The sequence below is a fragment of the Papio anubis genome, chromosome 10 (assembly GCF_008728515.1).
Source record: "Papio anubis isolate 15944 chromosome 10, Panubis1.0, whole genome shotgun sequence".
Taxonomy (NCBI): domain Eukaryota; kingdom Metazoa; phylum Chordata; class Mammalia; order Primates; family Cercopithecidae; genus Papio; species Papio anubis.
Window position 1 is genome coordinate 113,961,748 of NC_044985.1, and position 27,644 is coordinate 113,989,391.

The 27,644-nt window shown below is 42.5% G+C and overlaps 1 protein-coding gene across 1 annotated transcript in view; it reads right to left on the reverse strand.

The window, feature by feature from the left end:
* SP110 (SP110 nuclear body protein) overlaps positions 1–27,644 on the reverse strand; it is a 54,442-nt gene that overhangs the window by 2,014 nt on the left and 24,784 nt on the right. Inside the window, 8 exon segments of the mRNA XM_021924076.2 lie at positions 623–763; positions 1,700–1,771; positions 2,070–2,178; positions 2,845–2,960; positions 7,550–7,692; positions 8,171–8,269; positions 13,626–13,694; positions 16,055–16,203. Of these exon segments, the coding sequence (XP_021779768.2) occupies positions 623–763; positions 1,700–1,771; positions 2,070–2,178; positions 2,845–2,960; positions 7,550–7,692; positions 8,171–8,269; positions 13,626–13,694; positions 16,055–16,203 (898 nt within the window).

Consider the following 27,644-nt stretch of genomic DNA (forward strand, 5'->3'; position numbering starts at 1 on the left):
TGGGTGGAGATGAAAATCTTCCTTAGGTACCTCCCAAGAAATATCTGCACAAGTGAGGATAAAAATCAGGACAAACCAAAGTTACAAATGTTGGGATTGCAGGATAGCTCAACTAGCTGGTCCCTCCCTAGTAAAGGAGGATGAAACCAACACTGTATCTGAAGGCAATTCCAGATGTTTGAGTCCAGTGAGAAAAGCATGTGTAAAAAAATGCAAGCATGAGTATCCAGGAAGTTTAACTGATTTTATTTTGTTTACTTATTTGTTTTCATATTTCTGAGGCAGGAAGAACAATGTAGGCATAAACTGCCCTTCCTTCCAGTTTGAACAAAGAAACTGGATGCCATTTACTGCTCGCGTTGGGAGCGAGCTGCCGATCTGGGAACAGAGCCTTTGTTTTTTCAGCTCCTGTTCCGGAGATCCCTCCCCTGTCCTGCTTGCTGTTCTTTTTGCCACTCACTCCTTGCCTCCAGGAATGCTGAGGTGGTTTTTTTCTGTAATCCTTGTCTCGTTTGAGCTCTCCCCAGGATGAAACTGAGGGTAATCCTTGCAAAATTCTGCTGTCCCAGAAATTAGGGGAAAGTAGAAAAGATGCAAAAAGGAAGCAGGAAATGCCCTTTACCTTGTGAAATGTTTTATGGTTGCGGAAGATCAGGCGCATGTCCCGCACAAACTATGCCACTGTGTACACTTCCGTATTCAGCCTCTCCTTAACCAGGTCCAACCGCATTGCTTCCTGAAAGGGCTCACCGTAATCGCGAATCAGGACAAAGCCACCAGAGAGGAGACGTCAGCACAGCTGTCATCACTGGAAAGGATCCAGTTTAAATACAATCCAAGTCTTCATTTCCAGGGTCATAATGATAACACCATCTGACTTCTTTAGGCCAGCTATTGTTCTAGGCACTAGATAAACTAAATTGAAGGCCAAGCATATGAATATGTAATCTCCACATTTATGGGTACCATAAATAATGATGCCCATTTCACAGATGAGGAAACCGAGGGATGGAGAGGTCAAGGAGCCTACCCAAGATGTCTCTGCTAGAAAGTGATAGAGCTGGGATGGGAACCCACACAGTTTGGCATCTGTGACTCTTCTTTTTTTTTGAGATGGAGTCTTGCTTTGTCACCCAGGCTGGAGTGCAGTGGTGCCATCTTGGCTCACTGCAACATCTGCCTCCCGGGTTCAAGTGATTCTCCTTCCTCAGCCTCCCGAGTAGCTGGGATTACAGGTGCCCGCCACCACGCCTGGCTAATTTTTGTATTTTTAGTAGAGATGGGGTTTTGCCATGTTGGCCAGGCTGGTCTTGAACTCCTGACCTCAAGTGATCTGCTGGCCTCAGCCTCCCAAAGTGCTGGGATTACAGGCATGAGCGGTTGCCCCCAGCTGGCCTCTGTGACTCTTAATCTCTAGTAGGAAAGACATTCCTCCTAAAGAGAAGATGAAACTGAGATACACAGGAGGGGCAGCAACTTGCCCGGTATCCCATAGCCCGTGAGTGCTAGGGTGGAGTTTGAGCCAGGTAGTCCCTCTCCAGAGTGTGCAGCGAAATCCCCGCTACCCTGCTCCACTGCTGCCGTGCTGTCCTTCTCTCCCGTTCTCCAGCTTCCTGAGCAAACTGCAGCACCTGCCGGACTCAGCCCCCACATTTCTCAAAGTGCATTTTATGCAAGAGAACTGTAAAATGTGACTTACATTAAATGGAATGCCCGTAAAAAAGGAGCTTTGTGGATGACAGTAGGCCTTCAAGAGGAGGAACTCACATTCCTGTAAAATGTGAAGAGGGCTTGAAAGTGAAATGCAGCTTGGAAACAGTGAAGCCAGGTGAATGTCTAGACATGCACACGGACGGGGCAGCCAAGCCCAGTCAGCATTACAACCGTGCTTACCAAGGCTCACGGGGTGTGTGGGATTTTGTTCAGACTCTGTGTTTGGGCATTAAATCGTCATCTTCTAACGGGAGGCATTGAAGCCTCCCTTTGGTGCATTGCCCTGACCCTGTGCCTGTTTGTGCTTCTCATGTGAGAAGGGAAAAGCGTAGGCTTGGGGTTGACATCTAACTTACCAGCTGGTCCTGAGGCTGCATCTGCCTCTCCAGGATCTTAGATACATGATGACACTGTTGGCTTCCTGAAGACCTCTTCATCCTGCAGAAGGTGCAACTCCACAGTGTCCTGAGAGGTTGGACATAAGGTGAACAGAGGGCAAGGCCCCTGGAAATGGCCACCGTTCCTGTGGCTGCCACTGTCTTCCCTCAGGAAGGATGGGCTCAGCCATGAGGGTGGGATACCTCCCAGAGTGTCCAAGATCCCCACGTGGGGTCTCCAGCATTGACCCTTCCCTTGCATCAGTGGTGGCGGCAGGTGGGCAGCCTGAGGAAGGTGGTGTCACTGTCAGCGTGGGCTCTTTTCCCTGTCTGAGCTGCTGGGAGCACAAAGGAACCCAGGCTGCCAGGCTTGAGTGTCAGAATCTGGGCTTTCACCTGCAGGGACCTCAGGCCTCCATCAGCCTGATGAGACCATGGGGAAATGTGTGACAAGCCGTGCTTCCTGTCTTTTCTGAGCAGGCACAGAACATAAGCTGGCTTTTCCCGTCCCCAACTCCCCTTGGACAGGAGTCCCTGCTGTCCAAGGAATAACATCCTAGGAAAGGGCACCTCCAGGGGCAGAAGCAGTGTGGGGCCAAGAGGCTCGCTGGCAGCCTCAGAGACCCAGAGAGGCCCAGAGTCTCTGGCACCAGACTGCTCTGCATCACACCCTTGTCCGCAATGCTCACAGGTGCTGCCCTTTCCATCCAGAGGTGAGTGCTGTGTGCCCGAGGCGGGGCTGCATCCCACTCACCTCTTGGCTTCCACAGGGGGGATGTGAGTGTCTTCCTGGAAGACTCGTGGACAAGTACCGCAGCACAGAAGTTATGCCCCTTTACGGCACACCTCGCATTCATCCAAGTTTTTCCACTGCAAGGGTAGATAATGTGGGCACCGCTAGGACCACGGCACCGCTAGGACCAGCTGCCACTACCACTGATGACCCAGGAATGCTGACCCTGTGGGGTTCTAGAACACATCATTTTGTGTGTGCCACAGTGGATATCCAAACCCAATTTCTGGTGGGGGGAGCTGATGCCACCTCCCTGGGGGAAACTGCAAGACAAATGGCACAACAAGCAGGGAGTCTGGGTGGTGACCACCACCACTAGGGCTTTTCTTCTCTGGCTGTGGCTTGCTAACGGGTTCTGCCGTGTTTTGAGCTGTGCTGCCGCCTGCTGGCAAGCTTGTGCTTTGAGCTGGGCCACTCTGGGCTGCATTTGCTGAGCCCCACCAAGCCTCTGTTAATAGATCTAACTGACCAAAGTAAGAAATGATGATAACTGGCATTTAGGTGCAGGAGTGTGGGAACTGTTTTTCCTGGTGCCTTGCCTAACTGCCTAGGGTTGTAACATAACATGGCCCTAAAATGTTCCATAGTGGGCACGGATGCTGTGACCCAGTAAATAACAAATTAAAATAATCAAAATTAAGTTATCTTTGGCACTTACAATGGGCTTTACAACATGGAACTCCATGGACCTTCTCTGTTAAAATATTTAATACTGATCAATATGAATTAAAACACGGCATTCAAGGACGGAAACTCATTATGGAAGATCTATTTAGAGAAGGGATGATTATCCCCACGGTTTCTCCATTTCACAGCCCAATTTGGTCTGTTCTTAAGCTTGGAAAGAATGAATGATGCCTCACGGTGAATTACTACAACCTGAATGCTGTGACCCCATCTGTGAAGGCCCAATGTTATTGAAATTACTGACTCCATCCACTTAGCAAGTGGTAAATACTCTGCAGGCATAGATTTGACTAATGTGTTCTGTTCAGTGCGTATTTCAACAGCATCTCAGCTGCAGGTTGCTTTCAGCCCTGAAGGGACACAACAGACCATTATCTGGCTACCACGGGGTACCTCGACAGTTCTGTCACCGTACACAATCTGCAAGCAGGATTTGAACTGCATCTGACCTTCTCTAGGAGCACAGGTGTAACATCACCCTGAAGACACCCTTCTCTCAGCACATTCACGTGACACACTCAGGACATTACTCACAAGGAGCTCACAGAAAAGGATGGGGTTTGTGTTTCCGCATGGATGTGGGATTCAACTAAAACAAGAAAGTATGGGCCACTGCCCCAGGCATAGTACAGGAATCCACCACCAATTTCTAGCCATTATCTGGTCAGTCGAGGGATGCTCCATCCCTGACACTGTCAAAAAATAATTATTGACCCTCTAAGTACCCACGGTGTTCTAATAAGCCTCCCAGCATCCTTTAGTCCTCTCGAGTTCCGTGGGAAACACATCCCTCATTTATAGATTTTAGGTTAAGCCCATTTATGCTGTTACTTGCAAACAGACCCACTTTCAATGGGGTTCCTTCTAACAAAAGATTCTAGAATCTGACTGCAATACAGCAGGCATTAGTGCCCTCCTGAGTCTCATTCACTGTGGAGGCTTTGGCAACCTCCTCTCACGCCTCCTGGCATCTCTGGACCACCCATGATGGCCATGGACTTTTGGTACAAAAAATCATAAAACCCCAAAAGCTGTTTTCCTCAGCCCCACGCTATATGCTGATAGAGTGGCAACTGCTGGCTGCATCCAGGCCCTTCTGGAGATGGAGGCTGTCACACGCCAAGCCTGTGGCTCTTTGCGCCAGCTGCCCATCATGTGTGGGTCATGGAGGCAGCACCCTGCAGGGCAACCACAAAACACATTTTGGGAGTACCAGCATCGGTCTCTTTGTTGTACACATACATAAGTGAGACTGCAGTGGAGACGGATGGACGTGCAGCAGTGACACTGGATGATGGGGCTGTGGGCAAGGCCCTCACTGGCCCATTCTCAGTCAGATAAACGTTCATCTTATTCTCCCGACCTGGCCCTGGAAGGTGGGACTGAGAGGCTGGGTCAAACATGCCCCTGGCTATTATGTGCTGACATGTGGCATTAGGAGAGTTACAGGGTATTATCATGTTGGGATATTAATTAATGGTCTGGATTTTGAAGATCCTTTTTTTTCTGGTTGCAAAAGTAACAAATGGTCATTATAGTAATTCCAACTGTATATAAATGTATAATACAGAAAGCAAATGCCCCTGTGATCTCATCTCAAAATAAGTGCAGTTGAGTCTTTCGGCTATTTTTTCACTCGTAGACCTACCTACACAGTCACATAAGCAACAAATGGGCTCCTTCCCCACACGTCACAACTAGCATTAAGTGTCCTGAAGCTCTCCTGACTGCAGAACCCTCTGGTGGCTTTCCATTGATTGAATGATAACTCCATACTTATGAATCCATGTATTTAAACAAATAGCTATATCAAAGGTCTAATATTCTATAAGAAGAGTTTTTAAAAAACCATTCTGTAACTGTATCACTTTATTCTGCAATACTGATAGAACTTGTGTTTGGCCCTAATTTTTTGCTACTATGATGTTACACTGAGCACCCCTGATTCTCAGGGTATTTAAGATCAGCATGGGAAAGATGATTTATATAATAAATGGCATTGGGAGACCAGTGCCTTAAACTTTGAATGAATCCAGCCTGGTCAGGTCAGCCTCCAGGGCAACATGGGGGAGGCACCATTGTCTCTGCTGGAAGTTCACAACTAATGGGAAGCTCGTGAGTGGAACTGATGTCTGGAGAACACGTCTAAGCAAGCAGAAGAGGTTGAGGAGGGGAGTTAGTGCAGCCAATAGATGACTGCCATTTCCAGCTATAGGGAGGCCCTGTAGAGACAAAGCTCAGTTCAAACGCATCATTCCATCCCGGTGCTACCAATAAGGAGCACGGAGCACTCAGCAATACTTGGTGTGCAATCATGGATGATCCTCTTGTCCTTTCATATACTGGTCCTGTCTATTTCAAGGCCTTTTTTTGCTTTTCATGCTGGAGCAATTTTTTTTTTTTTTTTGGAGACAGTGTCTTGCTCTGTTGCCCCAGCTGGAGTGCAGTGGCATGACCTCGCCTCACTGCAACCTCTGCCTCCAGAGCTCAAGTGATCCTCCCACCTCGGCCTCCTGAGTAGCTGGGACTACAGGTGCATGCCACCATGCCTGGCTAATTTTTGTATGTTTTGTAAAGAAGGGGTTTTGCCCTGTTTCCCAGGCTGGTCTCAAACTCCTGGGCTCAAGGGATCCACCCACCTTGGTCTCCCCAAGTGCTGGGATTACATCGCTCTGTATAGCAATACAGAGTCTCACTATATCACTCAGGCTGGCCTTGAACTCCTGGGCTCAAGCAATCCTCCCACCTCAGCCTCCTGAGTAGCTGGGACTACAGGTGCACACCACCATTCCTGGCTGATTTAAAAAAAATGTGTTAGAGATGGGATCTTGCTATGTTATCTAGGCTTAGAGTATTTTATTTCTGACACCTTTGGTTTATAGCCATCCAAATATCCAGATCTTTTTTCTAAAACACATGGACATGATGAGCTTTTTCATTTAATTTTTATTTTAGAGTCATTTGCTTCCCCATCCCAAATTAACTACGAAAATTGTTTTGAAGATGCCATGCCCAAATGTGGAGGTGACTCAGAGCTGGGAAACTCCGAAGCTCTAAGGTGAGCCTCCAGACAGGGAAAGTCTGCAACATGGTGACTGAGAGGGTAGTAGAAATTCACTTGCTATTTAACTCTCTCTGGAGATTTATTCTTGGAGGACAGAGCAAAAGTCCATTCTGAAAGACAGAAGGAGTCAATGAATGAGGTTATTCTGGAGGTTTTTCTTCTGCAGATACTGGCCTTCCCACTTCCTATGAGTATCTGTACCCAGACATCACACTGGATCTCAAACCCAAGGCGTCAAAAAGAAAAATCAGCTCCCTCCCCCAGTCAGTTTTTCTTCTGGACCTCACTTAGTGATAAAATCACGTTTTCCCCTGTCACTCAAACCCATGACCCAAGTTCTTCTTTCTTACTCTTTCCCATCCATTCCTTCCTTCTTCCATTTTTCCTCTCTAGATAAAATCTTTATGATTTCATCCTAGTGATAATTTCTTGAGTGTTACTGAGAGGGGCCTTGTGTTGGGTCCTGGGATCACAGAGACTAGTTCTCAGGACAGGAATAGCCTGCTGTGGACGCGCAGCAGAGAGATGGAGCATGGACTGGGCAGTCTGGAAATGCTGCAGGGGGCCAGATGAGCTGGCCTTGAATAGGTGTCAGGTAGAGGATGCAGAGGAGCGATCGCGGGCATCTGTTCAGCTAGTTTCTTTTGAGCGTCTTACATCTCTCTTGACCTCAAAGCCCTCTGCCTGCATTTAAAGTTCCTGCACTCCTTTACTGGCATTTAAAGTTCTCCACCATCAGGAACAATCTGTGCTCCTAACTTTGTCACCCACAATTTTGTTTCTATGAACATTTAACTCCTTTTAAATCATGCTCTTGAATCCTAACGGGAGCTCTTCACATTTCTGCTGTTAAAACCCCACTTCTCCTTCAAGGATTTAAACCCGTCACCTATCTGTCGCTTGTCATTATAATACTTTCAGCAGCTCTGCTAGGGTCGTTCCTCCGCAACGTATACTCCGATTCCAGTTCTTTGTGTTTCTTCCTTTTCCTTCCATTTCAAATTCTTTTAGTGTTAACCAAGTTCCATCCTCATTCTGAATGCACTTTACTGAGGATCCTGTAAGAAAAAGAAAGCCCATTCTTGGATCTACCACCATTCTCTGTGAATTCACCCTAAACCTCTTCATCCTAATTGTGGCCTTCTACCTTTCCAGGTCAAGAGAGATTTCCTCTGTGAGGTGGAAGCAGTAGCAGGGGAGTCTGAAGGCCTCCCCTCTTGGACTGAAGCCAGCCCTAAAGCCTGACTGAGTGGTGAGGGGGTGGGACAGATTTTGCATTCATGTGGTGCCTACATGCAGCAAGGACATGGCTGTCAGTACAGCAGGGCCCATGGGTGACTTCCAGGTGGGAGTGGAGTGATCTGGTTGCCAAAAATACCATGATGTGGAAGAGTTTGGAAATTCCTTCCTAAGAAGTGTCTCTTCTTCTGCAGCCTAGGGTCCATTTCCTGATCAATTATACACCCAGGTATTTTCCTCCCTTCTAGTGAGTTCTTCATCTAGGGATTCCAAAGAGCAGAAGACCAAGGAACTCACCGTGTTTCATTTTCTTCTTATATAAAATCCCTTTCGCCTCACCACAGGTCACAGGGAGCTTAGAACAGTGAAAATCCACAGTGTCACTTTTGGGTTTTCCTGAAAGTAGAAGAGAACAGTTTCATGTTATTCAGTCTTCATTCCATCTTCCTTTTGAATTCTCCCCTCCATGAATTCCAATAATGTACAGGGTACTGGGGAACATTCTCTGGTTAGTTTGCAGGAACTCTTTCATCTCGAGTGGCAAATAAGCTATGTGTACACAGCAGCCTGCAACAAACCACCACCACCGCCACCAACACTACAGCCAACAAAACATTTTAGTAGAACATATAGGGCTTCTTCAGTGAATGTGTCTTAATTTGCAAGTGAATTGGCTGCCACCGAATAGTCTTCTATTCTATAAGCGTCCTGCTGATCTCTCTGTGCTGATGGAAGTTGCCTACCTAAAATATTTCTTTGCATTCATGTTGCCAGAGGAAAAAAAATCTTCATTTATAATCTTATTTCCTGATTCAAATGAAGACTTGGGTGAGTGAGGTGGCTGGCACTGAGGGGATGGTGTCAGTCTTAATTATTTGCTGTTTCTTTTCATTTTATTGCTTCCCTGCTTCTTCCTTGATGAATAAAAGAAAACCCTGGAGAGCTCTGAACTAATTTCCCAGTTTCTCACGGAGCGGTCTGGCAACTCAGAATCCCTGGGTAGAAATCTGGAGTTTAGATTCAGGAGAAGCAGTTGCAAGAGGGTTTAAAATAAATCTCAGCAATTCCTGCTGCCTTCCCCTCCAACCTCACTATGGGTGAATTTATTAAAGAAAGACAGCAGGGGCTGTTTCTCTGGGGAGAAATGAAGGGGCTGTCCATGTTTTATGTTGAGTTACAGAGGATATTACGCCTAAAATGAGCCTAGGAGAACATCTGGTCCAACTCTCTCCCTTGCCTCAAACGGTTATTGAAAGAGCTAAAGGAAAACAAATGGCAAAACAAGAGCATTGATGGAAAGAGGAAGGAACAGCATCAGTGGTGAAGAAGCCATTCATTTCTCTGGAAAGATACAAGGCAGGTAGAGTCAGACTGAGAAAGGAGGGACACTGAGAAGTGAGGATGTAATCCCCCCGACAGAACCCTACAGGATGCCTGGCCTCACAGGAGCAGAGGCTGGCAGCAAGGCTAGGCATGGGGGTGGAAGGTAGGGGGTGTGTGGGAACTTAGGGTGGGAAAAACTTTGTTTCAACAGCAGCCCTCTTGCATGGAGGGGCCAGCTCCACCATTTGTCTCTAGACTCTACTCAGTAAATATGGCACAGCAGATGAGAGCGTATCCTTGGGAGCCAGACTAGGGTGCGGGCAGGGGTGGGGGTGGGAGGGGCTTATAATCCTGGCTCTGCCACTTACTAGAAGGATTACCTAAGTGTGAATTACTGTTATCAGATTTGAGTGGGAAACTTGCTGCCGCAGGTTCCTAATGTGGGTGAAAGGCGGAGCTCCAGGTGACTCTGGACCACTGTTGCAAACCTTGAGGGAGATTAGCACAGCTATGGGGACCTTCTACAGTTCTCTGTCTCCAGAGAAATGTCTTCTCTAATTCCCTGTGGTGAATATAGCTTTAGTGAACACAAACGTCCCAAACACATTCACAAGCAGATGAGGGAGCAGGGGGTGGTTTTGGGGGCCACGGGTAGCAAGCGGATGTGCAGAGTCATGGGGACAAGCATCAGTCCCTTCCTCACCCAGTGGAGGCAAGTCATCAAGTGAAGTGGGGCTTTTAGGCCCAAGGACTTCCAAAGCCAGCTGTCCTATGCCTCAGGGCAGCTTTCTGGCCTGTTCCCAATAGTGCTGAGTTTGGCTCAGTCTCACCTGCTCATCTCAGCAACCAGGCCTTGAAGGATGAAACCCTGCAGCCCCAGGAACCCTATGGGGGATGCTTGGGGCTCTCTAACATCAGCTGGTTCCTTTGTAAAGTGAGCTGCAGCAGCGGTGGATTTAGGTCCCCATTAGGAAGCGTGAGCAAACAACGAGGAACCTGCTGTGAAAAGCAAGCAATTAGAGAAGAGAGAGCTCAGGGAAAGGAAAAGCAAGGTGGAGAAAATTAAGAAGAAAAGCTGAATCCAGACGAGGAATAGCGGCATGGTAAAAAACAAATTCATAATCCAGAAGATCAACTCCGGGAATTCCTACAGAACGTGGGGAAGAAGCACAAGGTGGAAATTATGCATGGAAAGACCACAGTCCTGGGGAATGATTTGGGAGCTCTATGATGTATACACGAGGGGTGTGGGAAGGGGATGGCGGGGGGTGGAGATGGGGTGGGGGGGGTGGAGATGGGGTGGTAAGGAGAAAAGTGATAGTCAAGGAAATAGTAAGAGCAGCAGATGCACTGTGTTGTCTATCCTCACAACAATGTGTAAGAATGAGAAGGCAACGACTGTCCCCATTTTACAGATGAGGGACTTGGGCTCAGATGTGGAGAGAGAATTGCCAGTGGTCACCACATTACATGAGGTGGAGCTGGCACTGGAATTGAGACAGGCCAGACCCAGTATCTAGCACTCTTTCCACATCATCAGAAATGCCACGAGACTCCACATCATACAAGCGACAGCAGCACAGATACTCTGTGTTTAATGAGAAGTTACGGATAGGGCAGAAGGGAGAAGAAACTGATGCTGAGGGACAACTGTCAACGTTTGCCAGGGCTCCTGCCTCCATCAGTGTTTGAGACGAGGTGGAATCTGGGTTCATGTACATTTTTCGTGTAAAGGAAAAAGGGCTGGAAATTGGAACACACAGGTTGATTTTAGCTCATTCAAGTCTTTTACCCTTTAATTGAATCTGTAAAACGGGCTGATAACACTTACTTATTATGGGAATTAAATGGCAAAATGTGGATCAGAGTGCTTTGCCAACTGTGATGTAAGGTACACATTTATATGTTCATCAGGACCTCTGCATAAAGTTGATGGGTTGTGCCCTGAGCAAGGACTCCATCCTTAAGGGGTGCTCTGATTCATATTAGAAACAGAATCAGTGTACCTGCTTAGTACAACAGTCTTCCAGAAGATGGCAGAAAAGGGTTTGGTTTTAAGAATTGGCTGTGACAGATGAGGTAGTGAATTGAGGTAGGGGCACCTTTTTCTAACTCACACACATGCATCAGATGGGCCCAGATACTGGTGTTCATAACTTGATGAAGAAGTACCAGCTGTGTGAGGCATGGGGAGCTGGACATACAGCAACGGGCAAGACCCATCCGTTTACTGACCTCACGTGACTTTTGCACAGTGAACAGTCTGTGCACAGATCATTCATCACAGTTAAGATAAGTGCCGTGAAGACAAAATGCAGGTCTCCACAAGGGCATGTCAGGGAGACCCACCCCCACCTGCTGGGAGAGAGAATGCTTCCCTGTGGAAGTGACATTTAAGGTGAGGTCTGAGGGCAAAGGTCTAATATCCAGAATTTACAAGGAACTTAAACAAATTTACAAGAAAAAAAAACAACACCTTTAAAAAGTGGGCAAAGGACATGAACAGACACTTCTCATAAGAAGACATTTATGCAGCTGATAAACATATGAAAAAAAGCTCCACATCACTGAGCATTAGAGAACTGTAAATCAAAACCACAATGAGATACCATCTCATGCCAGTCAGAATGGCGATTATTAAAAAGTTAAGAAACAACAGATGCTGGCAAAGCTGTGAAAAAATAGGAACACTTTTATACTGTTGGTGATAATGTAAATTAGTTCAACCATTGTGAAAGACCTCGTAGCAATTCCTCAAAGACCTAGAACCAGAAATACCATTTGACTCAGCAAGCAATCCCATTACTGGGTATACACCCAAAGGAATATAAATCATTCTATTATAAAGATGCATGCATGTGTATGTTCACTGCAGCACTATTCACAATAGCAAAGACATGGGCTCAACCTAAATATCCATCAATTATAGACTGGGTAAAGAATATGTGGTACATATACACCGCGGAATATTATGCAGCCATAAAAAGGAACAAAGTCATGTTCTTTGCAGGGGCATGATTAGAGCTTGCAGCCATTATCCTCAGCAAACTAATGCAGGAACAGAAAACTAAACACTACATGTTCTCACTTATAAGTGGGAGTTAAACAATGAGAACACACGGATACAGGGAGGGGAACAGCACACACTGGGGCCTGTCAGGGGAGCAGGAGGGAGAGCACCAGGATAAATAGCTAATGCATGTTGGGCTTAATACCTATGGGATGGGTTGATAGGTGCAGCAAACCACCATGGCACACATTTACCTATGTAACAAACCTGTACATGTATCCCAGAACTTAAATTTTTTTAAAGAAAAGGTGAGGTCTGAGGGTGTATAGCAAGGAAAGGGAGGAGGATAAGGGGATTAGCTTTGGGGTTGGGGGGGGTGAGTGGGGAGGCCCATGTGAGGAGGTACTGAGCAGGAACGAAGTAGCAGCATTCAGTATCTGATGACCTATGCTGTGAGGAATCAGGCTGATGTGACCCTAGAGACATGGGTAGGGGTGGTTTATGGGTGTTGGTGACATCCTGTGTCTTGAGTTGCATGCTGGGTATGTGGGTGCTTTTTCTGTGTGTGTGAATCCATCAAGCTGTACTCTTAGGATACATGCATTTTCTGCAAGCACATCTACCAGTGCTACTCAATGCTCCAACCTACGACGGGACAGGGGCTTGATCAGAATCATTGCACTGCTGTTGCCACTGAGGAGTCTAGCTATGAAAACAGTGTGCTTAGCATCACAGTTGGTTTACAAACTCCTTATTCTCGTAGACCTGCAACCAACATGCTTGTCAATGACACCAGTCTGGGGTTCTCACCTTGCGTAGCACCTACTATACTTCGATAATGAATGAAAAGGGCCAAAGTGGCTGGAGACTAAAAAAGGAAGAGAGGGTGACAAGAAATGATGCTGAAGAAGTGAGGTATAAAAGCAGAAGAAAAATAAATGCAAGAAGAGGAATGGGAGGGAGAGGACAGAGATGCAGAGAGGCCGGAGGGACAGAGAGGCTGAAGCAAGCCCAGGGTCCCAACCAACACAGGAAAAGGAACGAGAACACTGTCAGGCTGTGCTTGAATAAGGGTTTCCTTTAATTCCTAGAATGGAAGACATAGAAGTTTATTTTAGAACTTGACTTAAAGGTTTAGTGATCATCCTTAATCATTTTTGGGTCTTTGTACAGCTCTGTGTTAAAGAATCCTTCCAAGTATGGAAATAGCCACCGTGCACAAGTGGGTGGGTTGTTAGGCTGGCAGCACTCCTGATGCACCCAATTCAGCTGGTACCCATGAGGGTGGAGAACAACTTCGGAGGAGAAGGACAAGGACGGTGGAAGAAGGGAGAGAGAAGGAGACAGCGGGTGGAGCCTGCAGCAGAGGCCAGGGCTCTGGGGAACCCAAGAGGGAGGCGCTGTGGCTTGCTTGCTTACTTCTTCAGTGAATATTTTTCTGAAATTTCCTTTCTGAACTTGAACAGATATCTTTTTCCTTTTTCTTTTCTAAAAACAGAATTAACAATCACTTATAGCTACAAACGTAGATTTATAAGACTCATATGTTAACAATCTTAAAGTATTTTTTCCTGTTTTTCTACCAGTTTGGAGAGACAAGTTACATATGAGTCCTTACGAAAGGACTTCCTTGCAGCACTGACTAAGGAAATACAGCAAGCTCATGTTAAAAGACAGAAAAACTAAAAATACTACAGAAGCCAAATTTCCACGAATCAATATATATCAATACATTTACTACAAATACTAGAATAAAGGGATGTACAGGAGTCCCCCCCTTATCCACAGGTCATATGTTTCAAGCCCTCCAGTGGATACCTGAAACCATGGGTAGTGGACACCCCTGCAGATACTATGATTCTTCAATCAAGATTCTTCATAACCAAGACAGCTACTAAGTGATTGATGGGTGCGCTGCGTATACAGTAAGACACACTGGATCAAGAGAGGATTCACATCCCCAAGTGGGATACAGCAGGATGGTGCAAGACCGTCACGCTACTCAGAACAGCACATAATTTTTAACTTATAAATTGTTTATTTCTGGAACTTTCCATTTAAGATTTTCAAACTGCAGTTGACTCCAGGTAACTGAAATCATGGAACAAAAAACTGCTTATAAAGGGGGGCTACTGTATGGCCTTATAAATATCACATAGGAAGGGCTTTTTAAGGAGGAAGTAATGGGCATAAAGCAGTGGTTAACACTGGGTGACTTTGCTCTCAGGGATATCTGGCAATGTTTGGAAATCATTTTGTTTGTCAGGACTGGGAAGCAGGTGCTACTGGCATCTAATGGGTAGAGGCCAGAGATGTTGCTAAACATCCGATGACACACAGGACAGCCTCCAAAGCGAATAATTATTCAGTCCAAAATGTCAATAATGCCAAGATTGAGAAACTCTGGCATAAACCATACTGCTAAAGGTAAACTGATTTGTCTAGCTAACTAAGCAGATGGCTCCACAACCAAAAGCTTCTTAAGTTCAAAGACAGAAACAAAATCAGAAAAACTGCAATAATTATAACAAAGGGTTAATCTCCCTAACTGATTAAACAAAAAATGGCCATTCCTATAGAAAAATGGGCAAATTCAAACAGATGACCCTCAAAAGAAAAAATTCCAATGTCAAATTTATTTAAAAAACAGGTAAATTGGTAAAGATAGGCTAGGTAATGCTGTGGTAATTCACAATCCTCCAGATCTCAGTGTTTTATTACAGGTGTCAGCAAACTATGGTCTAAGAGCCAAATTGGCCTACTGCCTGTTTATGTAAATAAAGTTTTATTGGAATATAGCCACACCCATTTCTCTATGTATTTGCCTCTGGCTGCTGTCACGCTACAAAGGCAGAGTCAAGTACGTGCATCTTCTGGTCCTTTTTGGAAAAAAATTGCCAAGCTCTGGTTTACAATGACAAAGGTTTACTTCTCTCTCATGCTGTTTGTTCATCATAAATTAGATGAGGCTCAGCCCTACATCACTGACACTCATGGCTCCTGCAGACAGAGCAGCCTCTGTCTAGAACATTCCTGGTCTTGGGCAGACAGAAAGGAGACAAAGGGGCTTTTAAAGCCTTGGCCTGAAAGTGGCTCTCTAACTTGGGTCCACATTTCTTTGGCTAAGTTATCACATGGGCATTCCTGAGTCCACAGGGCAGGGCTGTGGACTTCTGAGGAGGTGGGGCACTGGAACACGGGAGAACTGTAATATAACCTACCACAGCATGTTCGACCACCTGCCTAGTGCAAAGAAATTCAAAGGGAAACACCAGTGGAATATCACTCTTCACCTTTGGCAGTCATCATAGACACATCTTGTTATTTCTAGTGTTGGAGAAAATGGAGGGAAAAGGTGTCTGTATGATGTTAAAGGGAGTATAAACAGATAATTTAGGCGATTTGACAACAAATATGTCCTAATTTAAAAATGCAGACTTGACCAAGCAACTTCACTTCTAGAAATGAAACATTAAAAAATAATCTTGCAAATGTGTCCACTCTGAGGATTGGTGCCACTTCCAAGACTGGGTTGGCCAGAACCAGAAAGGAGTCTCCCAAACTCAAGAGAGTAGTGGCGACTCTAATAATAGAAATGAAAACAGCAGACACTGGGGAGTGGTCATGTAAATCCACATGGCAAAGCCAAGGTGAACTGCACCCCGAGAACAGTTCTTCCAACAACCACTGTCACATCAACAGATCCATGCTCTGTCTTCATGTCCCTCTTGTCTGTACATCTCCCTCCTTCTACTATCGACTTTACATATCTATCTGACCCTGTACATGCTCCAGGAGACCCTCATACATTGAGCTATTCAAATAGCAGATTTCATCATTAGTCTTACCTTTTGATCTGGACTTCTGGGCACCTTCAGTTCTTCCCTTTTGGATGCTCATCATGACCTTCGAGTTCCAGGTTGAGTCGTCTATCCTTCCAGTCACCTTATCCACCACTTGGAGCTTCTCTTTGATGCCATGCCCAGGTGATGTTGCCATTGGACCAAACAGATTTGTGAATAGTTTAGTGAGCTTCCTTCTCGTGTTCCCAGCCCCTACCCTTTCAGGAGTTATCTTGTAATTTCTCCATAATTCCCTCTTCTCTTGTGTGTATCTTTCTTCTCCCCCAGACTCACAATACTTCCTTCTATTTCTCTTTTTCAAGTCCTCATTTTGTTTAGTAATTATAGGTATATCAGTTAGAATGCAAGTTCCACTAGTGTAGGGATTTGTGTCTGTCTGTCTCACTGCTGAGTTCTCAGGACCTAGGACAGATACCTGGCCCACACCTTATACTCCATTGCTGAATGAATGTTTAATAGGCACTAAATTTTTGAAAATATTAAATGTATGTTTTTTTTAGTTTGTTTTTATTTCAATAGCTTTTGGGGTACAAGTGGTTTTTGGTTACATGGATGAATTATATAATGGTGAAGTCTGAGACTTTAGTGCACTCTTCATCTGAGTAGTGTACATTGTACCCAATACATAGTTTTTTATCCCTCTTCTTCCCTCCCCTTTCTGAGTCTCCATAATCCATTATATCACTCTGTATGTTTTTGAGCACTAATATCTTAGCTCCCACTTATAAGTGAGAACATACAGTATTTGGTTTTCCATTCCATTTCCTCACTCAGAATAATGGCCTCCAGCTCCATTTAAGTTGCTGCCAAAGACATTATTTCATTCTTTTTTATGGCTGAGTAGTAGTACACCATGGTGTATATATACTACATATTCTTTACACATTCGTTGGTCAATGGGCACTCAGGTTGGTTCCGTATCTTTACAATTGTGAATTATGTAGCAATAAACATGTGTGCAGGTGTCTTCTTGATATAATGATTTATTTTCCTTTGGGTTGATACCTAGTAGTGGGGTTGCTAGATTGAATGGTAGTTCTACTTTTAGTTCTTTAAGAAATCTCCATACTGTTTTCCATAGAGGTTGTACTAATTTGCACTCCCACCAGCAGTGTATAAACATTCCCTTTTCACCACATCCTTGTCAACATCTTTTTTTTTTTTTTTTGTCTTTTTAATAGTGGTCATTCTTGCAGGAGTAAGGTGGTATCTCATTGCGGTTTTAATCTGCATTTCCTTGATGATTAGTGATGCTGAGCATTTTTTCGGATTTTTTTGGCCATTCGTACATCTTTTGAAATATGTCTATTTATGTCATTTGCCCACTTTTTGATGGGATTTTTTTTTTTCCTGTAATGTTTGAGTTTCTTGTAGATTCTGGATATTAGTTCTTTGTTGGATGCATAATTTGCAAATATTTTCTCCCATTCTATGGGTTGTCTGTTTACTCTGATGATTATTTCCTTTCCTACAAAGAAGTTTTTCAGTTTAATTTAAGTCCCATTTATTTATTTTTGTTTCTGTTGCATTTGCTTTTGGGGTCTCAGTCATGCATTCTTTGCTTAGGTCAATGTCCAGAAGTTTTTCCTAGGTTTTCTTACAGAATTTTTCTGGTTTCAGGTCTTAGGTTTAAATTTTTGATCCATCTTGAGTTGATTTTTGTGTCAGGTGAGAAATAGGGATCCAGTTTCATTCTTCTACATGTGGCTAGCCAGTTTTCCCAGCACCATTTATTAAATAGGGTGTCATTTCCCCAATTTATGTTTTTGTATGCTTTGTCAAAGATCAGTTGGTTGTATTTGGCTTTATTTCTGAGTTCTCTATTCTATTTCATTGGTCTATGTATCACTTTTATAACAGTATCATGCTGTTTTGGTAACTATATCCTTGTAGTATAATTTTAAATCTGGTAATGTGATGCATCCTGATTTGTTCTTTTTTGCTTAGGATTGTTTTGGCTATGCAGGCTCTTTTTTGGTTCCACATGAATTTTAAGATTATTTTTTCTAATTCTGTGAAAAATGATGTTGGTATTTTGATAAGAATTGCATTCAATCTGTAGATTGCCTTGGGCAGTATGATCATTTTCATATTGATTCTTCCAATCCATGAGCATGGGATATGTTTCTATATGTTTGTGTCATCTATGATTTCTTTCAGCAGTGTTTTTAAGTTCTCCCTGTAGAGATCTTTCATCTCTTTGGATAAGTATATTCCTAGGTATTTTGTTTTATTTTGTTGAAGTTGTTGTGAAAGGGATTGAGTTCTTGATTTGATTCTCAGCTTGGTCGCTGTTGGTGTATAGCAGTGCTAATTTCTGTATATTTGATTTAGTAACCTGAGACTTTACTAAATTCATTTATCAAATCTAGGAGTCTTCTGAAGGAGTCTTTAGAGTTTTCTAGGTATATGATCATATCATTAATGAACAGCGATACTTCGACTTCTTTTCCAATTTGGATGTCATTTCTTTCTTTCTCTTGCCTAATTGTTCTGGCTAGGACTTCTAGTACTATGTTGAATAGAAGTGATGAAAGTGGGCATCCTTGTCTTGTTCCAGTTCTCAGGGGGAATGCTTTAGGCTTTTTCCCATTTAGTATCACATTGACTGTGGGTTTGCCATATATGACTTTTATAATTTTGAGGTAAGCCCCTTCTATGCCTAGTTTGTTGAGGATCTTTATCTAAAGGAATGCTGGATTTTATCAAATGTTTTTTCTGCATCTATTGAAATGATCTATGGTTCTAAATTCTGTTTTTGTGATGTGCCACATTTATTGACTTGCATGTATTAAACCATCCCTAAATCCCTGGGATTAAATCCACTTGATCATTGTGTATTATATTTTTGATGGGCTGCTGGATTCAGTTAGCTAGTATTTTGTTGAGGATTTTTGCAACTACGTTCATCAGGGATACTGGTCTGTTGTTTCTTTATCATGTCCTTTCCTGGTTTTGATATCAGGGTGACACTGGCTTCACAGAATGAGTTAGGGGATTCCCTCTTAACCTTTTGGAATCGTTTCAGTAGTATTGGCACCAATTCTTCTTTAAATGTCTGGTAGAATTCAGCTGTGAGTGCATCTGGCTCTGGGCTTTTTGTTGTTGTTGGCATTTTAAAAATTACTGATTCAATCTCACTGCTTCTTATTGGTTGTTCATGGTTTCTATTTATTCCTGATTTAATCTAGGAGGGATGTATGTTTCCAGGAATTTATTCATTTCCTTTAGATCTTTCTAGTTTTGTGCATAGAGGTGCTCGCAGTAGTCTTGAATGATCTTTTGTATTTCTCTGATGTCAGTTGTAATGTCTCCAGTTTCATTTCTACTTTGAGTTTATATGAAACTTCTCTCTTCTTTTTTTGGTTATTCTAGCCAATGTTCTATCCATTTTATTTATCTTTTCAAAGAACCAGCTTTTTGTTTCATTGATCTTTTTTATTTTTTGTGTCAACTTTATTTGGTTCTGCTTTCATCTTTCTTTTTTTCTGCTAGCTTTGGGTTTCTCTAGTTCCTTGAGACGTGACATTAGGTTGTCAGTTTGTGATCTTTCAGAATTTTTGATGTAGGCATTTAGTGCTATAAACTTTCCTCTTAAAAGCAGTGCTTTTGCTGTATCCTAGAGGTTTTGTTAATTTATGTCACTGTTACCATTCATTTCAAATAATTTTTAAATTTCCATCTTAATTTCAGTGTTAACCCACAAATCATTCAGGAGCAGGTTATTTAATTTCCATTTATTTGTATGGTTTTGAAAGTTCCTTTTGGAGTTGATTTCTAGTTTTATTTCACTGTGGTCTGAGGAGATACTTGATGTAATTCCAATATTTTTCTTCCAAAAACCACCCCCAAAAACGGGATACATGTGCAAAATGTGCAGGTTTGTTACATAAGTATACATGTGTCATGGTGGTTTGCTACACTTATTGACCCCCTCTAAGTTCCCTCCCCTCACCCCCCACCCCCTAACAGGCCCTGGTGTGTGTTGTTCCCCTCTCTGTGTCCATTTGGTCTCAATGATCAACTCCCACTTATGAGTGTGAACATGTGGTATTTGGTTTTGTGTTCCTGTGTTAGTTTGCTAAGGATGATGGCTTCCAGCTTCACCCATGTACCTGCAAAGGACATGATCTCATTACTTTTCATGGCTGCATAGTATTCTATGGTGTACATGTACCACATTTTCTTTATCCAGTCTATCATTGATGGGCATTTCGGTTGGTTCCATGCCTTTGCTATTGTAAATACTGCTGCAATAAACGCACATGCTCATGTGTCTTTATAAAAGAATAATTTATATTCCTTTGGGTATATACCCAGTAATGAGACTGCTGGGTCAAATGGTATATCTGGTTCCAGATCCTTGAGGAATTACCATACTGTCTTCCACAATGATTGAACAAATTCACATTCCCACCAACAGTGTAAAAGCATTCTTATTTCTCCATGGCCTCAACAGCATCTATTGTTTCCTGGTCTCTTAATAATTGCCATTCTGAGTGGCATGAGATGGTATCTCATTGTGGTTTTGATTTGCATTTCTCTGATGATCAGTGATGTTGAGTTTTTTTTTCCATATGTTTGTTGGCCATGTAAATGTCTTCTTTTGAGAAGTGTCTGTTCATATCCTTTGCCTACTTTTCGATGGGGTTTTTTTTTTTCTTGTAAATAGGTTTAAGTTCCTTGTAAATTCTGGATATTAAACCTTTGTCAGATGGGTGAATTGCAAAATTTTTCTCCCATTCTGTAGGTTGCCTATTCACTCTAATGCTAGTTTCTTTTGCTGTGCAGAAGCTCTTTAGTTTAATCAGATCCCATTTGTCAATTTTGGCTTTTCTTACAATTGCTTTTGGTGTTTTTGTCATGAAGACTTTGCCCACACCTATGTCTTGAATGGTATTGCCTTGGTTTTCTTCTAGGATTTTTATGGTTTTGGGTTTTACATTTACATCTTTAATTCATCTTGAGTTAATTTTTGTATAAGGTATGAGGAAGGGGTCCAGTTTCAATTTTCTGCATATGGCTAGCCTGTTTTCCCGGCATTATTTATTAAATGGGGAATCCTTTTGTCATTGCTTGTTTTTGTCAGGTTTGTCGAAGATCAGATGGTTGTAGATGTGTGGTGTTATTTCTGAGGTCTCTGTTCTGCTCCATTGGTCTAAATGTCTGCTTTGGTACCAGTACCATGCTGTTTTGGTTACTTTAGCCTTGTCATATAGTTTGAAGTCAGGTACTGTGATGCCTCCAGCTTTGTTCTTTTTCCTTAGGATTGTCTTGGCTATATGGAATCTTCTTTGATTCCATATTGAATTTAAAACAGTTTTTTCTAATTCTGTGATGAATGTAGAGACAACATTCCAGAATTTCTGGGACACAGCTAAAGCAGTGTTAAGAGGGAAACTTATAGTACTAAATGCCCATGTCAGAAAGCTAGAAAGATCTCAAATTGACACCCTAACATCACAATTAAAAGAGCTAGAGGCTGGGTGTGGTGGCTTATGCCTGTAATCTCAGCACTTTGGGAGGCCAAGGCAGGTGGATCACCTGAGGTTGGGAGTTCGAGACCCACCTGACCAATATGGAGAAACCCCATCTCTACTAAAAATACAAAATTAGCTGGGTGTGGTGGCGCATGCCTGTAATCCCAGCTACTCAGGAGGCTGAGGCAGGAGAATCTCTTGAACCCAGGAGGTGGAGGTTGCAGTGAGCCGAGATTGCGCCATTGCACTCCAGCCTGGACAACAAGAGTGAAACTCCATTAAAAAATAAAAATAAAAAAAAAAGAGCTAGAGAGGCAAGAGCAAACTCATCCAAAAGTCAGCAGAAAGCAAGAAATAGCTAAGATCAGAGAAGAATTGAAGGAGATAGAGACATGAAAAACTCCCCTCAAAAAAATCAATGGGCCGGGCGCGGTGGCTCAAGCCTGTAATCCCAGCACTTTGGGAGGCCGAGACGGGCGGATCACGAGGTCAGGAGATCGAGACCATCCTGGCTAACACGGTGAAACCCCGTCTCTACTAAAAAAATACAAAAAACTAGCTGGGCGAGGTGGCGGGCGCCTGTAGTCCCAGCTACTCGGGAGGCTGAGGCAGGAGAATGGTGGGAACCTGGGAGGCGGAGCTTGCAGTGAGCTGAGACCCGGCCACAGCACTCCAGCCTGGGTGACAGAGCGAGACTCCGTCTCAAAAAAAAAAAAAAAAAAAAAAAAAAAATCAATGAATCCAGGAGCTAGTTTTTTGAAAAAATTAACAAAATAGACCATTAGCCAGATTAATAAAGAAGAAGAGAGAGAAGAATCAAATAGACACAATAAGAATGATAAAGGGGATATAATCACTGGTCCCACAGAAATACAAACTACCATCAGAGAATACTATAAACACCTCTACACAAATAAACTAGAAAATCTAGAAGAAATGGATAAATTTCTGGACTCATACACCCTACCACGACTAGACCAGGAAGAAGTTGAATCCCTGAATAGACCAATAACAGCTCTGAAATTGAGGCATTACTTAATAGCCTACCAACCAAAAAAAGCCCAGGACCGACAGATTCATAGATGAATTTTTTTGTTTCTTATTCTGTAACTAACACAGTTTGTGCCCTGGAGTAGACACATGCATTCAGGCATGCAAGCAAAAATAAAAATAAAAATAAAAATTCTACCAGAAATACAAAGAGGAGCTGGTACCACTCCTTCTGAAACTATTACAAACAATTGAAAAGGAGGGACTCCTCCTTAACTCATTTTATGAAGCCAGCATCATTCTGATACCAAAACTGGGAAGAGACAAAAAAAAGAAAATTTCAGCGCAATATCCCTGATGAATATCAATACAAAAGTCCTCAATAAAATACCGGCAAGCCGAATCCAGCAGCACATCAAAAAACTTATCCACCTTGATCAAGTCAGTTTCATCTCTGGGATGCAAGACTGCTTCAGCATATGCAAATCAATAAATGTAATCCATCACACAAAGAGAATCAAAGATAGAAACCACATAATTATCTTGATAGATGCAGAAAAGACCTTTGATAAAATTCAACATCCCTTCATGTTAAAAACTCTCAAAAAACTAGGTATTGATGGAACATATTTCAAAATAATAAGAGCTATTTATGACAAACCCATAGCCATATCATATTGAATGGGTAAGAGCTGGAAGCATTCCCTTTGAAAACCAGTACAAGACAAGGATGCCCTCTCTCACCACTCCTATTCAACATAGTATTAGAAGTTCTGGCCAGGGTAATCAGGCAAGAGAAAGATACAAAGACTATTCAAACAGGAAGAGAGAAAGTCAAGTTGTCTCTGTTTGCAGATGACATGATTATATATTTAGAAAACTCCATCATCTCAGCCCCAAAACTTCTTGAACTGATAGGTAACTTCAGCAAAGTCTCAGGATACAAAAATAAAAGTGTAAGTATCACAAGCATTCCTTTACACCAACAAAAGGCAAGCAGAGTGCCATATCATGATGAACTCCCATTAACAATTACCACAAATAGAATAAAATAGCTAGGAATATAGCTAACAGAGGATGTGAAGGACCTCTTCAAGAAGAACTACAAACCACTGCTCAAGGAAATAAGAGAGGACACAAACAAATGGAAAAACAAACCATCTTCATGGATAAGAAGAATCAATATCTTGAAAATGGCCATACTGCCCAAAGTAATTTATAGATTCAATGCTATTCCCATCAAACTATAATTTCAATTTATAAAAATTTACTGAGACTTGTTTTGTGGCCTATCATATGGTTTGTCTTGGAGAATGTTCCCTGTGCTGATAAGAAGAATGTAATCTTCTGTAAATATTTATTAGGTCTATTTGTTCTAGAGTGTAGTTTACATCTATTGTTTCTTTGTTGACTTTCTGTCTCAATGATCTCTCTGGTGCTGACAGTGGAATATTGAAGTTCCCCACTGTTATTGTGTTGTTGTCTATCTCTTTTCTTAGGTCTAGTGGTAAATGTCTTATGAATCTGGGAACTCCAGTGTTAGCTACATATAAATTTAGGATTGTAATATCTTCCTGTTGGATTGATGCTTTTTTCATTATATAATGACCTTTGTTTTTTTTTTTTTTTTTTTTTTACTGTTGTTGCTTTAAAGTCTGTTTTATCTAAGAAAAGCTACTCCTGTTTGCTTTGGTTTCCATTTGCATGGAATATCTTTTTTCACCCTTATATCTTGAATTTATATGGGTCCTTATGTGTTAAGTGAGTCTCTTGAAGATAGTAGATACTCGGTTTGTGATTTTGTATCCATTCTGCCAATCTGTATCTTTTAAGTGGAGCATTTAGGCCCATTTATGTTGAACATTAATATCAAGATGTGAGGTACTGTTTCAGTCATCATGTTAATTGTTACCTACACACTCTGTTTTCTTCATTGTGTTATTTATAGACCTTGTGAATTTTATGCTTTCAAGAGTTTGTATTTTGGTGCATATCAATCTTTTGTTTCAAGATTTAGAACTCGTTTTGGCATTTCTTATAAAGCTGGTCTGGTAGTGACAAATTCTCTCAGCATTTGTTTGTCTAAACATGACTTTATTTCTCCTTCATTCATAAAACTTAGTTTTGCCAGACACAAAATTCTTGGCTGAGAGTTATTTATTTTGTTTAAGGAGACTAAAGATAAGACTCCAATCCCTTCTAGCTTGTAAAGTTTCTGCTGAGGAAGTATATATTTTTCATCCTTGCAAATAGTAAAGATTTCCCTGACTATTATTACATCAATAGGTTTCAGGTGGAGGGAAGATGCTGGCTAGAACTGAGAAGCCATGCTCAGTTAAGGCCATTTTGGCAAGCTTAGACAAAATCTTGAAGCACAGTATTTGTTGGGAGCAACAATTTATAAACTCCAAAAATTACCTGTACCTATCAAAAGAAAACTTTGGAGGTCTGAATGTCAAGTTTTCCTATAAGTCATTGGTAGCAAACACTCAGAAAATGACAGAGAGTATGTTTCATCCAGCCTAGGGAGGCAGTGGGGTGGGGAACCAGGAAGAAGAGGCCAGGGAGGAGAAGGCCAAGCAGGCAGATATGACTTTCCTTCCAGGCCAAACCCCAAGATTGAGGGATGCTGGGAACAAGCAGAAAAATTAGAGGGATTTCCAAAGCAGTGAGCCTCGTGTCCTAATTCATGTTTGGCAGCTGGGACAAGATCCCTTCCCAGGCTGGCTCCCATAAAGGCACAGAATCCAAGAGAATCCCCACTGACTGGCATATCTCAGGCCCTTTGTAAATAATTTTGAGTAAAAGAACAAAGAAAAAGGGGTCAGGTGCAGTGGCTCACACCTGTATCCCAGAACTTTGGGAGGCTAGGGCAAGAGGATCACTTGAGGCCAGGATTTCAAGACCAGCCTGGGCAACATAGCAAGACCTGGTCTCTACAAAAAATTTACAAAATAAATTTAAAAAAAAAAAGAAGGGAAAAAGTAAGGAACAGGGAAAGGGAAGAGGGAGAGAATACAGTGGAGAAAAAGAAAAGTGGGATGAAGCAGAGTAACCAGAAAAATGAAGCTTTTTTGTTTCTTATTCTGCAAGTAATGCAGTTTGTGCACTGGAATAGAAACATGCATGTAGACATGCAAGCAAGCATGGGTTGGCTGAGGTAGTTCTGAACACTCTATGACTCCAAATCTAATCCCAGTTTGGAACTGAAAGTCTGAATCTTGCTTGGGGATTTAGGTTTCTTGTACCTATTCTTCTGGGCTCTGACCCTAGACAGGAAACAATCCTAATCTCAAAATTGTCTGATGTCTCGTGTCCACCTCAACCCCATTCCCTCCCTATAATAAGAGAAAAGAAGGCTAGGTATAAACCAGGTTGGTGTTAGGTTCTCTCTTCCTTTGTGGGGGAGTCTACTGATGGGGTGGCCTAGGGGACAAGGTTGGGGCTGGCTGTGCTCCAGGCACAACTGAGTGGCCATGTGGCTGGAGAGAAGGTCATGCCAGCTGGTCAGGTGAAGGCCTTGATAAACACCAAGAGAGTAGCCACTTCACTTTTCTTGCTTACCTCTTGGGAGTTTTTTTTTCTGTTTTCTTTTTGAACTTGACTGGCCATATTCTTTTCTCCTTTCTTCTAAAAAAGAAAAAAGTCCCACATCTTTTATGGCTACAAATATTGATCTACAAACCTGCAATGTCAATACTTCTCTAAGTAATTTTTTTCCTGTTTTCCCATCACTTTGAGAATGCAAGAAAACCATGTGACCTATGTGAAAAAAGTACTCCATTTTACCTGGAAATTGAATTTGGGGATTGAATGAAGATGGATCAGAAATATACTAGAGAACTAACATTTAAAATATGTCATTAAAAATTTTTTGGGGGGACAGAATCTTGTTCAGTTATGCAGGCTGGAGTGCAGTGGCATAATCTCAGCTCAATCCCATCTCCGCTTCCTGGGTTCAAGTGATTCTCACACCTCAGCCTCCTGAGTAGCTGGCATAACAGGTATGAACCCCCAGGCTAATTTTTGTATTTTTAATAGAGACGGGGTTTCACTGTGTTGGCCAGGCTGGTCTTGAACTCCTGGCCTCAAGTGATCCTCCTGCCTCAGCCTCCCAAAGTGCTGGGATTACAGGCATGAGCCACTGTGCTGAGCCAGCAACATAATTCTAATGGTTACAGTATACTGCTTTTAGAAAAGTCCAGGAACTTTTCTATGTTGAAAAAAAGTTAAATCATGATTTTAAAAAGCATAAGGCTTTTTCTGGCTTGGATATCTTTTATGGCCTAGAATGGCGTAATAGCAGTAAGGTAACATCAATCCACACCACAGAGACCAAATAGTTTCTTCTTTATGCTTACGCTCTGTCCTGGGAGATTTTCCCAAAGACAGTTTATTTCTGTTATCCGTAGGATCTTGGAAGTAATGAGAAAGTAATTTTTGAATAAGCAGTTTTCTATTTTGGGTTATAGTGAATTGACAAAGGTTTGACAGTATTCTTTCTGCCCCTTCCTTTCTGTGGAGAATGATGGCTCCTGAAAAGAGTTCCTGGGGACCAGGATGTTAATCCTGTGGCAGCCAGCCCTTACCCAGGCGATCTTGAAAAAACCCACTAATCCTTTCCATGTCTCAATTTCCTCATCTATTAAATTAGAATAAGTCATTCAATATTCTCCAAGGGTGGTTGTGAGAATAAAATAAAATTATCTATGAGAAAAGTTGAAATACTACTATATAAGCCAGTGCAATATAGGAGAAACTGTTAAAAATGATCATTTAGATTTTAAGGTGGTAAAATTTAATCAATTTTCCTGACAATAATTAGATATTTGTTGTTTGAAAATCACATTTGTCATGTGAGAGTTCTGTGATTTTTGTGACAATGACCACATCACCAGCAAACAGAAGAATATCCAGCTGTTTTCTCCCCTCTAAGGATAGTGGTATCAACTTACTCCAGAAATGTGAATAATGGTAGTGATGGTGAGGGGTGAATTAACAGGCACAATTTTACCAGCATGTGCCCACAACTCCACCAGTTACACAAGCCCAGTCATACTGTTACGTGTGTGTTTGTAATGAGTTTTTCGCTTCTCAATTTTCCC